At 46.3% G+C, this 13,936-nt stretch overlaps 1 protein-coding gene across 1 annotated transcript in view; it reads left to right on the forward strand.

The window, feature by feature from the left end:
- LOC8052558 (solute carrier family 22 member 15) overlaps positions 1-13,936 on the forward strand; it is a 34,528-nt gene that overhangs the window by 14,459 nt on the left and 6,133 nt on the right. Inside the window, exon 6 of the mRNA XM_029991687.4 lies at positions 6,821-6,893. Coding sequence (XP_029847547.3) covers positions 6,821-6,893 — 73 coding nt within the window. The remainder of the gene's footprint in view (positions 1-6,820; positions 6,894-13,936) is intronic.

Consider the following 13,936-nt stretch of genomic DNA (forward strand, 5'->3'; position numbering starts at 1 on the left):
GCGAAAGCATGTACATCAATCTTGCTCTACGCGTGTTGGCGCGCTGACTGGGGCGCTGACGGACGCGCAGCGCCATGAGGTGGCCGAGTCTGCGCGTCAGTTTCAACAATTGCCCACCCCATGGCGCTGCATGTCTGGCGAGTGGGAGCCTAGTCATTGCACACTAGCCAATGGGGTCGCAGCGGTGTAAAAGATGCCGTTGGCTGTGGACGCGCGCTAGCCAATGGGATCGAAGCGGTGTAAAAGAGCAGTTTGGCGTGGTTTCAAAGCTGATGACGTCGGCTTGCTCTATGAAACAGTTAATGCTGTCGCATTAAAAAAAAAGATATAGAGGCTCGTTGGATGTAGTTTTTTGTTGTTGAATTTGGGTGGCCCTGCACCCAAATTCAACAACGGGCCACAAAACGTAACCGGAAATACTACTGCATCAAATTAACCGAGTAGGTGTGTATTGAGCGCTCACGTTATCCAATCCTATTTCTGCGACAAATTACGGGACTGTGGAAATTCCACGAATCATACTCAATTCAGAAAGAATATGATATCAGATTACCAAGGTTCCACCATAGTTTGACGATAATGACAATGGTCATTCAATTTCTAATTAACGTTTTAACGTGAATCTTGCTTAAGGTGATCATATTCCTCGAGCCCCAAAACGACTAGTATGGGCGAGGGGGAGGGAGGGAGGGAGAGAGGGAGAGGGAGAGGGAGGGGGAGGGAGGGAGGGAGGGAGGGAGGGAGGGAGGGAGGGAGGGAGGGAGGAAGGAGAAGGGGGTACTAATAGTGTTGTAAGGCTTGAAAACTTTAAATTTTGGTAACAAATCATACCTTTTCAGTATTTCATATGGACCGCACACATTTCTTTTTATGCATATTTCTTTAGTATTAATGTATTGATTTTTGCAGATAACATGCCCATATTATCAGCACCTTCTCTGCCAAGCGAATCTTGTACATTCTTCTGGGAAAGCACCCTCCCACTGGTGCTATCTTTTAGTCTAGCTGCGTCTTTTATCTATTCGGGATTCGGGGGAGCCAAAGCGGGAAAACACCGTCCCACAGGCACGCATGTGGGACAACGGGACCACGGACAGAAAAGCAGGACCTGCCACGCCTAAATCGGGACGTCTGGTCACTTTCATCTTGCTCATTCTTTTTGGCACCACAATCTGGTCACAATCTGCAGTGTCATTGCATTGGCACCATTTATGGCATGCAAACTCTTTTTCCACACGAGTTTGCAGAATTTTGTTAAAATATTCAGACCCAATAGACGCCCTTGTTGTGACGCCTCTTTCATAACACCTTCATGTGCCACGAGGACATAGCCTACACCTTTGTGAGACTTGTGTAAACTGTGGGAGTTGTTTTCAGCATTTTTATTTGACGTAACTATAAACTCATTTCTAATAACAGGCCTTGATAGTGACAAAGATTTTGGTTTGTTGTAAAAGAAGTGTGGAGAATGCAGCTAATTTTACTACGCACTCTGAGGTGGATATGACTGAAATCTGTTCTAATCAGTGAGACTGACATGTGAATTTACATTGTACAAGAGAACTGGTTTATTGAAACTTGCAAACTTTGGAAGGCAACGATTTTTACGGCGGAGCTGTTAAAGGGGTACTCCGGCGATTTCTTCATGGTCCCCGATTTGCTTGAAATTTCGCTAAACTCGCCAAACAACATCGCCAAAATAGTATCCCAAATACAGTGTAGACCGCATATAACGTGTGTTGCGGGAGTCGCGAAAATCCGCACTATAAGCGGTACCGCACTATATCCAAAACATCAATTTTTCAGGCCAAAATATGTGCCGTCAGACAACTTACCTTTGTAAAAGAATTTATTTTATGTTATTCTTTTTTTTTTTCTTTATTCAAAGATTACCCCGCATAGCCCGGAGGCGTTATTGCAGGGGGGTTACAGTTTTGAAAAAATACATCTTCATTTGTAGAGCACACCTGGTCTTCAGACAGCCTATTCCACTTTGCAATGGTTTTAACAAAAAAAGAATTTGCATACATGTTCGTCCTGGCGTGGTACTCTCGGATTTTGAAAGCGTGGTCAGTCCGCCTAGAAACATAATGTGGGTGTTTTAAATATACTTCTCTGTTAATGCCAGTTTTATTATTATATATGAGAAATAAAAACTTCAGTCTCAACTTTTCTCGTCAAGAAGAGTGTAGTTCCCAATTCAATTCGCTTTTCATTTTAGTGCAGCTCTCCCTCCGCACATAACGACCCAGTACAAACCTAGCAGCTCTATTTTGAATTCTTTCCACTTTGTCAATCAAGGTTACGTGCGGAGTGTCCCAGACGGCGCAGGCATATTCTAAAATCGGCCTAACACATGTTAAGTTCGCGGTTTTCTTTAATTCGGGTAGTGAACATTTCAAATTCCGTTGAATAAAATTGAGCGCCCTGCCAGCTTTTAGGATGACATCATCAACTTGAGCATTCCAAGAACAGTCTGATGACAGTGTGACACCAAGGTACTTGTACGTAGTTTCGTTATTTATTAGATGAAAAATAAAGCTTAGTTTGAGGAAAGTCGTTATTTCATCAGACTAGTACACTTCTCTCGCTTCTCTCTCAAGTGTGTCACACATTTTGAAAGAAATAAGGGACTTTTGCCTGACGCAGCCTTTTAACGGCGTCGGGGGTTGCGGACGGACGTTGCAAGCGTTCAGCATTGCTAACCCTAATCACTTTTCTCCGGTAATGAAAACGCGTAAAAATTCGCATCCTTTATACGGTACGCGCCAGTAATACCTTCATTTTGAGCACAGGCATGAAATGCTCCAAATAAGAAATCCAGGCGATGTTCGAAAATACAAATGCTTAGAAATCACCACTGTAGTCGAAGTAAACAAACACGATGACACGGGCGTTTCTGCCGTCTTGAGAGTGCCGCCACGACATCGCCGCACGAGTCCGTGGATCTTCCCTTATAGTACGTGCTGGGTTATCATAGCGACACACAACGAAAATTCACAGTCAAGAATAGCGCTTTTACGCGGAACGATGAGCTTCCACCACGCTATGCTAGCCACCATAACCACGCCATCTACGTCGACAATTACAACCGCCGCCATGTTTGCGGATAGAAGCAGCCGGCCCGCGACCGGCATGCAACGCGCGCGAACACTTCTCCTCGACCTGCGATTGGTCTGTCGTTGCGGTTGTTTTCCAACGCAGCGGGGGGACGCACGCACGTGAACGACACGTGCGTGCGTCCCTCCGTTGCTATGGCGACTGAAGCCTCTCTCTTCGCGTCTCCCTGCTTCTTCGAGCAACCTCCTTGCCCCACGTCTTGCCCCGCGAGTGCCGCTTGCGGCTAGCGCCGTTATCTAGTGTCGCACAGGGAAGCGTGCTCGCTGCATTGGTCGGTCGGCGGGCTGTTCCAGAAACCGCACCATAACCGGTATTTCCCTTCGCGCGCCTGCATTTTAAGCGGTATGCAATTACATGGAGTTCTATGGGAGACGAACCGGTGGTTTAAAAAAAGCCGCGTTATACCCGGTCCTGCACTATAAGTGGTTACGTTGTAAGTGGTCTATACTGTATTAGGTCAAAATATTTTTAGAGCGCAGCTCTTAGGCGCCCGTCTCCGGCTTGAGCGGCGTCGGCGTAACTGCGGGGTGCATTACGGGTAAATTTCCTCGCTAAATCTAGCAGAAAAATTTCCTTGCTAAATCTAGCGGAAAAATGTCCCCGCTAAATCGAGCGGAAAAATTTCCCCGCTAAATCTAGCAGGAAAAATTTCCCCGCTAAATTTGGCGGAAAATTTCCCCGCTAGATCTCGCGGGAAAATTTCCCCGCTAAATCTAGCAGAAAAATTTCCCAGCTAAATCTAGCGGAAAAATTTCCTCGCTAAATCTAGCGGAAAAATTTCCCCGCTAAATTGAGCAGAAAAATTTCCCCACTAAAGTTAGCGGAAAAATTTCCCCGCTAGATCTAGCGGAAAAATTTCCCCTCTAAATCTCGCGGGGAAATTTTGGTCACGTGACGGGGGGGGGGGGGGGGGTCACGTGGCCTGGGGAGTCACGTGACCCCTCCCCCTAGGTCACGTGACACCCCCAAGTCTTGTGACCCCCCTCCCAAGATCACGTGACCCCCTCCCGAGGTCACGTGACCTCAAAGGTGGGTCACGTGACCCTTTCCTCTATGTCACGTGACCCCCCACGTCGCGTGACCCCCCCCCCCCCCCCCCCCCCCCGAGAACATGTGGCCCTCAGTACCCTTACATCCTTCTCCTCAACAGCTGCACTCCAATTCGGCATTACAGGGAGTTGTAAACGGCTTTCACTTTTTTAGAGCGCAGCTCTTAGGGGCCCGTTTCCAGCCTGAGCGGCGTCGGCGTAACCAAGGGGGGGGGGGGGGGGGGTCACGTGACCCCCCTTGAAATCACGTGACCCCCCCCCCCCCCCCCGAGGTCACGTGACCCCCCCTCCCCCGAGATCACGTGACCTTCCCGGGGTCACGTGACTACCCGCAGGTGATCTGACCCCCCTCAGTACCCTTCCCTACTCCTCCTCAAAAGCTACGCTCCAATTCGGCGTTACAGGGATTCGTAAAAGGCTTTCATTTTTAGAGCACAGCTCTTAGGGGCCCGTTTCCGGCTTGAGTGGCGTCGCCGTCGCCGTCGGCGGAACCGCGCGGTGCATCATGGGAAATGTCCCATAAGGCACCGCGCGAGCCCCCCACCGGGGTCACGTGACCCCCTGAGGTCACGTGACCCCCTCCTCGAGGTCACGTGACCCCCGCCGATGTCGCGTGACCCCCCGATGACGTCATCGTCACTGATGACGTCACCGGCATCCACATCGTCATCGTCATCATCACTGATGACGTCACCGGCATCCACATCGTCATCGTCATCATCACTGATGACGTCACCGGCATCCGCATCGTCATCGTCATCATCACTGATGACGTCATCCGCATCGTCATCGTCATCACTGATGACGTCACCGGCATCCACATCGTCATCGTCATCATCACTGATGACGTCACCGACATCCACATCGTCATCATCACTGATGACGTCACCGGCATCCACATCGTCATCGTCATCATCACTGATGACGTCACCGGCATCCACATCGTCATCATCACTGATGACGTCACCGGCATCCATATCGTCATCGTCATCATCACGGATGACGTCACCGGCATCCACATCGTCATCGTCATCATCACTGATGACGTCACCGGCATCCACATCGTCATCGTCATCATCACTGATGACGTCACCGGCATCCACGTCGTCATCGTCATCATCACTGATGACGTCACCGGCATCCACATCGTCATCGTCATCATCACTGATGACGTCACCGGCATCCGCATCGTCATCATCACTGATGACGTTACCGACATCCGCATCGTCATCGTCATCATCACTGATGACGTCATCAGTGACGTCACTGATGTCGTCACCGGCATCCGCATCGTCATCGTCATCATCACTGATGACGTCATCAGCGACATCACTGATGACGTCACCGACATTCACATCGTCATCGTCATCATCACTGGTGAAGTCATCAGTGACGTCACTAATGACGTCATCGGTACCCGCATCGTCATCGTCACTGATGACGTCGTCAGTGATGACATCATCGGCATTGGGGCTCACGTGACCCCCAAGGTCACGTGACCCCTCCCCTGGTTAGTTTAACCCCCCCAGTGCCCTTCCCTCCTCCTCCTCAAGAGCTGCGCTCTAATTCGGCGTTACAGGGATTCGTAAAAGGCTTTCATTTTTTTTCACGAAGTTATTGAATTTAAAATTTTGGTCCTCACCGTGTTTTCCACACTGAAAGTCTCTACTGGCAACAACGAAAAAGTGACGTCAGTGGAAGTGCAGGGGTTCACTGTTTGGACTGTAGAATTTGTTCCCAACTGATTCGAAGCAGTTTCATAGTGTCAGATGAATGCTTTGGAAGCTCGCTCCGGTCCCCGCGCTCCAGCACGAAACAAATGATTGGCATATTCTATTTTTTAAACTGCTCGCTCGACTGGCAAGCTTGCCTTCCACTGACGTCACGGCACTGAAAAGTGCGGGTATATTTGAATGTTGGTTTTTGCGTCATTTTAATTTGCCGATTTCCCAATAACTATTATGAATTTCGTGATACAAAATAGCATACCGGGAAGGGCAAAGGCCGGGGAGTCAGAAAATATAGTTAGTTGAGATAGCTCAAAAATCGCCGGAGTACACCTTCAAGGGTTAGTTTGCTCAGGATCGTGTCAACCAGCAAATAAATGTCGACGCAACACTCTGGACAGCTCCGGTTGTCTGGTTGACACCGTTGCTCGTAGATGGCGGCAACCTTTCGAGCCTTTTCACTCTGGCTTGCCGACTTACGGCCGGCCATTACTTCATTCCCACCATAGTACAGCTTCGCTGGTCTTCCTTCTCACCAGAGTGGAAAGGCTGAAAATTTTTTTATTGAGCTTTACTGATGATTGTCACCACTTTGGGTCATGCAAGGCTCTTGAGGTACCAAGCGCAATGACATCAGTTAGCACAATGGATGCCACTGCTACCGAACCAAAGCCGCGTAATGTCCTAAATAATGACTTCTGTCGAAGAGTCTGCTATAATGAAATTGTAAACTCCTTACAAACTCCTTGATGTAGTTCATTATGTCTGAATGTATGTTATAACAGAATCTGTAATAAGCGAAGTTGGCTCAATGGCATAGATAGAAAGACCAACCAAACTTCACAAATTTGGTATGTTATAACTGAATACCTGTTGTAACCAGATCTGTAGTAACAAGGTTATACGGTACTGTTTCATTCCCAGGAACGTCGGGATGGGGCTGGCATCGGTAGCTGCACGGATTGGTGGCATAATCTCTCCATTCGTCAGTCTTCTGGTGAGTCTCGTGTGCTTTCTCGTGCTGCTCGGGGCTAACTGTCGGGCCGCTCCAACAAAACGCATAAGGAAGTAACCGCACACATCCTGCACACCAGATTTTCTTTATCACTGGAGTGATTAAAAGCAAGTAAAATTTACTGACTGGCTTCACACAGAGAAACTCCTTCCTCAACATGACTGTTGCAATTGCGGTCTTTTGTGTTCACACAGGAACTGCTGCAGTGGTGATGTGTTACATTTGGCCATGTTTTTTTTTGCTAAGAATTCAATTTCCCTGCACTGGGTAAGCGTATGCTGTGCGTGCCCACCCTGTTTGAAGGAAAGATTATAAGTGAAGGACTAAAATAAGGCACCGACAAGTGGATGTGCAAAGTGCCATTTATTGTAGGTTTTTTTTTAATTAAGAAATTGCTACTGCAGATGTCAGCACGTGCATTATGTGCGACTACCAACCCAGCATGCTCTTTGGTGTATCAAATATTAAAAAAAAATTTATTTATATCGAAGTGATCACTACCTTGTCAGCCACTTCAGAATGCATGAACAGTTGCTTTGTTTCAAGTGGTCCTCAGCTTTAGGAATTCAATTTTTGCCCTTTTTGTTCGCACGTTTTGAGCACATGACTAGTATAATTATGTTCTTTGTAACAAAACCACTACTGGAATGTTTTGGGTGAAATGGACCTTGAAATGTCAACATAGATCTCAGGTTTTCTGCAAGGCAGAAAATCTTCTTAGTTTCATCCTCCAAGGAAGTGAGGGTGGTGGAGGAGGGAAAGAGAAAGCGTAAATAAGAGGATGTGACTCTTCATTACCCCTGCTCAGGGGCAGGGATCAAGCTCTTGGGGCAGGAGAGGCTTAGGGTTGAAAGGTGGGAAAGGAGGAAGAAGGTGTTCCAAAAAGTAACGTTGTATCACGAAGCGAACACTATAGGCATTTCTAAGTATTCTGCAAGGAAGATACAGTGTGTGACACTGTGGCCACAAACACAACTTTGGCACTTCTTTGCATTTTACTTTGGAGGGTACTGGAAGGAATCAAAAGTTACCACTGAGGTTAGTACCTCAGCTGAGCACTTTCCAACACTGTAATAGTTTGGGTCACAATTCTTTGTTGCCGAGAAGAAAAAAAATAGAGAAGACCGGGTATGGCTTGTTCTTACCAACAGTGTCTTGGAGTGCACATTCTTATAGGAGGCACAGATTGCCTAATAGGTGGTATGACATGCTTAACAGGAAAGGCAGCATATACAGAAGGGCAGCACCCTTAGCTGTTTGCACCACTGGGGAGTGGCGAGCAGTCATCAGATTGTTTTTGACGGAGGATATGAAACCTTATGCGATTCATAGAAGAGTGCTACAACAGTATGGAGGTGCCTGCATCAGCAAGAGAGGAGAGTTTGGGTGGATTGACACAAAACATCAATCCATGACCAGCAGCGCTCTGGTTTTCCCAGCATGGCCATAGCGTGCTGGGACGACCATAGTAAATTGATCACGAATAGACATTCACCCATTTATGTGTTAAAAAGACACTGACACCCCACCCCAAAAAAATTTTTTTATTTTTTGCCAGGCAAACTATTATGGGGTCAGAAGACTACCCAATCAATATTTTACTACAGTGACAGATATATTTCTAATAAAGTAAAAAAACAAAAATTCTCGAAACCGAAAGTGGACTGGGAATGAAGAAATAATATGAGGAGGAGAAAGATACCAGAAGCCACGCGGCTGTGCAACTTTCTTTTTCAATCAATATATTTGCAGCTATTTAGAAGTTATAAAAAATCGGTATCATATTTTTTGTCCATTTCTACAGTCTAAGCTCATTACAACAGACCTGGTTACTACAGACATTTGAATATAACATACCGATTTGTGAAGTTTGGTTGGTTTTCCTCCACATACTACAGTTAAACCTCGATGTAACGAAGTCGGTAAAATTCGCAATTTACTTCGTTACATTGAAATTTCGCTAAATCGAAATTTGGCTTTAACATGCGAAAAAAAAAATTCCGAAACATTTTACGGGTATGAAAACTCACCGAAAATGACATTTATTTAGGGGCAAAGTAGTCCGCTAGTTTTGCTTGCGCCTTGTCCGACAGTAGCAGTGGCGTCATACGGCCAATACGGCGTTCGAGCGCCCAGAGCGCTTGCACGGCATCTTGCTGCCCATGCGACGCCGTGTACCTCCTCAGTACGTCCATTGCGTCGAGCACTTCCCGAGTGCTCGTGATCTCGGCAGTTTCTTCAGGATGGCGTCCAAAACATTTGCTTTCTCATCCAAAGAAATAACTTTACGTTTCCTTATGGCAGCAAGCACGTGAGTGAACCGCCCGGTTAAAAAATAAAGCTGTTTAGTTTAGGCGGTGCTAATGTTTCCAACCTACACAGCACTCTTGACCGCACAGTTTACTTGCCCCCTTGCGCCCACAGTGTGCTTGCGCCTTTGCTTTACATCACGCTCGCAAGACGATAATCGGTCTTCTCGGTCTTCTCCTAGATGGCACTGCCCGTGCGGTCGCGCGGTCGCGCCATCACGTCGCTCCCCCGCTGAAGTTGGCTCCCGCGCTACCCGCGATACAGTGGACTATGATGATCAGTGAATGTCAGTGGTGATGCTGTTATGCCGTGTTAACTTTTTGCTCGGCATTTTCTGGCCAGCCCCGCGGAATGCGCTTTGCCGCATGCCTCGCCGGCGCTACCTGCGCCGCATCCTCGGGCAGCCTATACTTCGTTTCAGCTTCGGTCCGAGCGCGGCCGATGTTATAAGCCAAAGGGCCAATCAAACAGCGAAAGAGGCATAACGTCATGGCGTGCTCTCTGCAGTTAATTGGACCAGCCTGTATTCGCCGTCTCTCTGTGCGTGCTCCTCCGCCGGCTAGTCCTATCAAGCGCAGAGAGCACGCCGTGACGTTGTGCCTCTTTCGCTGTTTGATTGGCCCTTTGGCTTATAACATCGGCCGCGCTCGGACCGAAGCTGAAACGAAGTATAGGAACGTTGGAAGGCCTGTCCCCGTGAAGTAACCTATCAAGCGATCGCGTTTGCGCATAATTTTTTTTTTTTTTTTTTAGCCACAATTTTTTTGCGAAGTTGTTTTTTAGAGTTGATTTATTTATTGCCTTCTATGGCAATGGCGCTTCGTTATATTGAAATAGCAGCAAAATAGACTTCGTTATATAGAGACTAAAAATACATGGGGTCTATGGGCAAGAAATTATGAAAAATAAAATACTTCGTTAAATCGAGGATTTCGTTACATTGAAGTTCGTTATATCGAGGTTCGACTGTATTGACTAAACTTCATATCTGCATACTGCATACTCCTTTTACAACAGAAGGAAATCTTGGTCAAAATCAAGGTCTGTTATCATTAGCTTAGACTGTATTGAGTGTGTGCTTTCGATGACCCACGACTTTGATTATCCTTGGTGGTTGTGTCTAAACCATAGAAAACGGCACATAACCGCAAAGAAGAGAGTGGGTGCGGCTCAAACCGACCAGTTCTCGATCGACAGTTTTCGGGTGGAAAGAAAACACATTTTGAGCTGTAAATTGTGTTCTGGGTAGTCAGGCTCTCGTATTTCATGTAAAAATAAAAAACTTGGTGAGCATGAATACCCTGTCAGTGTTCCTTTAACCAAGTTATGGGTCAACACATGAAATTTTGTCATGCATTGAAATGTTTCTCATGTGACTTCTTTTTTATAGGTCTTTTTTTTAGGAAATGCTTACAGCTATGATTTCATGAAGCATCCATGCTCAGTTCACAGCAATATGAAAAGTATTAGTATTCAAGAATATTTAATGTGATTTGCAGTTAAATTTAAATGTTCATATTTGATTAAGAATAAAAAGAATGTTATATTCACACACCTATAGTTTTTTCTCTAATTTTTGAAAGATAGGTATTCACATTTGAATGCAATGGAGGAAATATGAAATGGTAAATAAATAACCTCAAGAAATAGCTCGTTTAATATTTTTTACATTCATTGCTGGTTTGAGTGTGCTAAGAGTTGGTGGGTTGAGTTCCCAATCAAGTGATTTTTTTGTCATGTGTAAACCAAAGCTTATACATGATTGGCATTAAACAAATGTGATAAGGAAGAGCAAAGTGTACTACAGTAGCCAGTGACAACCAAACATTTGAAGAGAAGCTCCGCCAACAAGTGATAGGCACCTGGTTAAAGGGGTACCAAAGTGGATTTTGAGATCACCTTTTATATTGCAAAATGACCTCTCTGAAAGAAATATGTGTTTATTTTATAGCACAATATTTGCGTAGCGAGACCCGTTGTCTTGAAGGTGTGGGTAAACCCAACTTCGACTAAGTGCCACGACAGCTTCATCTGTGGTGGGATGGGGTTACTCTGGCACGGCAGTGTCCCCATCGATCATAGCTTAAAAAGCGATATTCATACGAGGGAAAAATCGGACAAATTTTGTGTCACCCTTTTGTGGTGTGGCACTTTGATGTCACCTTTGCGACAGAGGGGGAGATGGGATGCTCAGGCGGCATAAACTATCTTGGTTTAGTAGTGGATCAGTTTGCTTTTGTTAATTATTGCTCAAAGCTTCAGTGTCGAGAAAGGAAATCGGCAAATTTTACTGCTAATGCTGGTGTCCCTGCCATTGGCACCTCGTTCATGTGACTGACGAAGCTGAGAAAGGAACTGTGTCCGCTGCTTACGTCTTGCACGTCCCTCCACAAACTTCTTCTTCGTGCAAATACCACTTTACCGTGCGACTGATTGCAACAATGAGACTCGAAGGGACCGTCATATTTAACGGGCACCTAAAAACTACTTCCAGGGCATTATCTCAGTGGACAACTTTCATTTATTAACCCTAGAGCGGCTGGAGAAGGAGACGACGTCCGGTAAAGCGTCTCGGTGAGGACGAGTCACTTGAGCAAGCACGCGCATTTCGTGCAGTGCAACCACTTCAGTGGTGGTCGCCGCAGCGTTTCGTCAATGTTGCACTTCGATGGCAACACAAACGCTGATTCTAACTCCTTCGTACAGAAACTACTCTCAGCGAAAGGGGATACCAGCATCACGCTGCGAAATAAACCCTGGTAGGGAAAGAGCAGTAAAACTGCAGTGAGAAGTTGGCGTTGCCAACAGCCTCGATGCTAGGCCACGCTGTCATATTGAAAACTGTTTGTTCTAAAGCTGTGACATTGAGAAAACGAGTGGAAACATTAGCTGGCAATCCCTTTCTGGGACATTTTCCGCCGAATTCTCGACTCTTTGCCACTGGAGCTTCCAGGCACGTTGTTGTAACTCTGGCAGGCTCTCTTACTCGTGCCACTGAAACACATTCCAAGCCCAGATGCTTGCTCTACAGCCTCGCCTCTACCGCCACTGCAAAGTAAACTGCCATATCGGAAGCCGTACACCAACGTGCGTCCTTGACGTCGCACCACTGCAGGGATGCTGTTGTCGGCATGGCGTACGTGCGGACGCTTCGCTTCGCACGAATCTGGTTTCTGCACACGTGCAGTGCCCAGAACCGGTGTGAACAAACGCTGATTTGTTTGTAAACAGCGTGCCTGTCCATGCGGAAAGCAAGTCGTCTACTTCTTGCGCAGGGGTTGTGGTGACGTCAGAACGACGCTGAGTAGTGGAAAGACCTCATTGCTAGATGCCCCGAGGTCTACCCACTATTTTTTTTTCAATCGGCCGATAAGAGCTCGGCGTACTGACGTCATCGCAACCCTTGTGTAAGGAGCAGACGACTTGCCCTCCACATAACCTCACACTCCCACCCTCCCACCATTTGAGAATCGTTCAGAAAATGTCCTTTGCTGAATCAGCCAGGCTTATCATAGGTAATCGAAGGCTTAAAACAAATTTGGGCGCTCCCTGCGCAGTCAGCCTCTTGGGAGTTTAGTCAACCCTCGGACATTTCCCATAGGGCCAATGGCGTTGACTTTTATACAGTAGCGCCGAATTCCTCATCTGGGGTGGGGAGCTCTCATTGCTTGAACGAGTCAACATATTATTTTATATTCGGTAGATCATAAAATCATATTAACAACTAATTGCGGTATTAATAATATACATGACTGACTTTCCCAAATGTTTTTTTTATAACACGTTTGGAACATAGTAGCCTACTTTGAAGCCGTTTCTATGCCAAGCCATAAAGAATCCAACTTGGTGCCCCCCAATTTTTGTAGGGCAGTTGTCGTACGATCGCTTTGGGGTCGTACTGGAGCGAGGTTCCTGAGCAGCACGCCCGGTCTCAGTAGTATAATAATAGGGACTCTTGGCAAACTGTTACCGCGTACTGCACTATTGGAGCCTTGGAAGCATTCTTTTATAAGTGCGTGCCCTGCGGTCACGGTATCACTCTGGGCGCGCGCTTAAAAAGCATACTTCAGACGCTCTGATAGTGTGGTACGTGGAACACAATAACGGTTTGCTTAAAGTCCCTCATGTAGTACATGCCTGCCATGTGCGATTTCATTTTCAGTTGTATAAGGTGCGTAGTCGTGTGTGTTCGTCGTTGTTTCAAGATGTCCACCCGTCCAATAAGGAATCGAGAGCTGCGACCGAAATATTTCGATGCATATTTATTGTACATTAGTCATGCACAAATTAATTAAGTACAGCACTGCACTTGAATATGCTCAAAAAAAAAAAAACATTGACAGAGTCACTTCATTACCCTCGTCCACAAGCTCCATCTAGCACCTCTCTGTCATCCTATCAGTCTTGGGTAGTAACGCGTTACTAGTAATGCGTTACTGTAATTTCGTTACTTTTTTGGTAACTTGTCACTGTAATGAGTTACTTTTTTAAAATGTAACTTGTAACTGTAATTCTATTGCTTTTTTCTGGGGTAACGATGAATGTAACGACGTTACTTTTGTCATTACTTTCCAGTGTTTTATGAATAATATCTCACTGAACAAACACAATTGAGATATTCCTTACATTTTTCAAATCGTCTATTCCGACATTTCGAGTGTCAAGTTGGCCTTGCACAAACTTGTGAATGCGTTCTTTCTCACGAGTCACGACCC

The sequence above is a fragment of the Ixodes scapularis genome, unplaced genomic scaffold (assembly GCF_016920785.2).
Source record: "Ixodes scapularis isolate PalLabHiFi unplaced genomic scaffold, ASM1692078v2 PGA_scaffold0__279_contigs__length_252992795, whole genome shotgun sequence".
Classification (NCBI taxonomy): Eukaryota; Metazoa; Arthropoda; class Arachnida; order Ixodida; family Ixodidae; genus Ixodes; species Ixodes scapularis.